Raw genomic sequence first — 2,410 nt, 5'->3', positions numbered from 1 at the left:
AACCTTATTGCTGAATTATCAATATTTTCCCTTTAAATTTGGGGGCTCGCAGTATGAGCTTCATTCTGTATTTCGAAGTGCTTCAGAAGGAGGAACTAGCTCCAGTGACGTCACATCTTGAGTAAATTGTGAGTGTTCAATATGTGAGTATATTTTTTATTTTGACTATTTTTAACTGTGATATGTTTAGATTTGATGGAGAGATTCGTTAGTTTAGTTAATAGTTAGCCAAACATCATGTAAATCATGTTACTTTAAAGTTTAAGACATTAGCACTGAAGATTTAAAACTAACTTTAATGTTTTGCAGCGTTTGTCAAAGTATATACATATTTTTGACGTTGACTATAAACTGTTGTTCGTTTACTATTCGTTGCAGAGTGTACTTTCATTGCACAGGATGGAAATTATGTGACTTTGAATTGTCATTATCTTTACAGGTCTGACTCAGAGTTTGAATCCACATTCGGTGGGAGTTCCACCTCCATCATCGCTAACCCTCGTAAACATACGAAGAAGAGGAAGACTGCGCCAACTTCATCAAGGTACGTAATATAGTATGATCATTTTAATGTAACTAACATAGTATGATATTTTTATTGTAACATAGTATGATTATTTTAATGTAACTACTAAAATTTTAATGAACTATTTAATTTTTAGTAGTACTTATTATTAAATATTCTGTAGTATTATGTCTACATCTTTACATGCAATTACTTTGCTAAGGCAAAGATGTGTGATCAAAAAATGCAACCTCATAACGCAAGTTTATTAATTTATTTCTTATTAATTTCACAGATCAGACTCTGAGTGTGAAACTGTGCAGCCAGCAGCGCTGAAAAAGAAACCTGTAGCTTCTAGACCTCGGTGAGTATTAATTTGTTAAGCTTTATGCAGATATCATATCTGATGTTTTTCTACAAATGTTGTTTTCGATCTTTTTTATTGCCTAATAAATTATATTTAAACAGAGGACCTAATTAATAGGTATTTTCTACCAGCCAACTTACTAGACACATAATAGAGATAAACTAACTAGGCAGTGCAGTTAATAAGTTAGGTTAGATAGAAATACTTACCGATTTGGAAAATACAAACAATTGATATTTTAATACATGTACACTATTTTAAGTCGTAAATAATGCTTTAATGTTTTAATTTTCAGAGCTCCAACGAAGAGTTCTACGGATCTGTTCGGGCTACTATCCGACGAAGACGAAAGTGTCGCCATCGAAAACTCTCAACGACTAAAAGTCGGTCGTCAGCAGCTGGACAGCAGCCTGACCTCGAAGGTGGCCAACGGTGTCGTGCGGCGAACGGTTCCGCTCGAGGGCGCTTATTACGTGGAGGTGCGTGTTTACAACACCAGGGACGCGCTCAAGACGCCGCCCGCGGATCGCTACAAGAAGACGCTGCACACGCTGAAGGTTCAGCTTAACACCGAAACATCGCAGTGGCGGGATCTTCAAAAATTTATGAAGACCACGAAGAAATTGTTTGAAGACCGCGAGCCAATATTTTATAATAATAAAATAAACTTTAAATCTTAGTTTTAAGTTAGTTAGTTCTATTCTGAGAATGATTTAAAATAAATAGCATCTAATATATTTTTTGTTGCATTTTCCTATAGGCTTTTAAGTTTAGTCATATATGAACATCTAGAGTTAGACTCTCGTTAATTTTCTGTTAAATCTTAAACCTAAATCTTCTTTTAGAATTTATAAGCCATAGTTTGTTGTATAATTCATAAATTGTGTAATTCCCGTTAACTGTACTACGTTATTGTTTACTAGTAAAATACCTAAAGACGTTATTTCAGCTTAAAGTGTATCAATTGATAACATGCCTTTTTGTACTGCTTGTGGTACCCGCGTGGAAAATACGCATTGGATAGGTCACTTGAGGAGTAATGCCAGGCCTGGCTCACTCCGCGCGGTACATCCGATAATTACCTACAGCGAAGCGCCCCGCCGGCGGGTATTATATCAGTCGAGTGTCACGCGCGCACTCGTCAGGACGCTGGCGTGCGTTGTAGTATGATTATAATTCTATGATCGAAGTATTATTTAAATATGGACATAAAGAGAAAGAAATATTGTGCGGCGTTCGGGTGTTTAAATTCGAAAAGTAATCTACCGGATTTATCTTTTTTTTTCCGCTTCCCAAAGATGCTGAAAGGTATGTTGGCCATGTAGGTAATCAATAATTCTTAGGATAGTATAGGAACCTAACCTACTATGACTACTGCTCAGAATGCGTTCGTTCGTTTCAGCCAAATGACGTCCACTGCTGGACAAAGGCCTCTCCCAAGGTTTTCCATAATTAATGCATACTTACCTACATACGTACCTCATTACAAATAAGTAGATTAATTATTTTTTCACTAGACAGCAACCCTAACAGCGTAA

The 2,410-nt window shown here is 36.2% G+C and overlaps 1 protein-coding gene across 1 annotated transcript; it reads left to right on the top strand.

The window, feature by feature from the left end:
* LOC135086342 (uncharacterized) lies at positions 1-1,789 on the top strand. Its single transcript, XM_063981107.1, has 4 exons — positions 1-143; positions 440-544; positions 801-869; positions 1,168-1,789. Coding segments are annotated over exons 1-4 (561 nt in total). The 5' UTR covers positions 1-141; the 3' UTR covers positions 1,553-1,789.
* Positions 1,790-2,410: the final 621 nt, after the last annotated feature.

This window comes from Ostrinia nubilalis, chromosome W, assembly GCF_963855985.1.
Source record: "Ostrinia nubilalis chromosome W, ilOstNubi1.1, whole genome shotgun sequence".
Lineage (NCBI taxonomy): Eukaryota > Metazoa > Arthropoda > Insecta > Lepidoptera > Crambidae > Ostrinia > Ostrinia nubilalis.
Note: the sequence above shows the minus strand (reverse complement) of the source record. Positions and strands in the feature narration are given on the sequence as shown.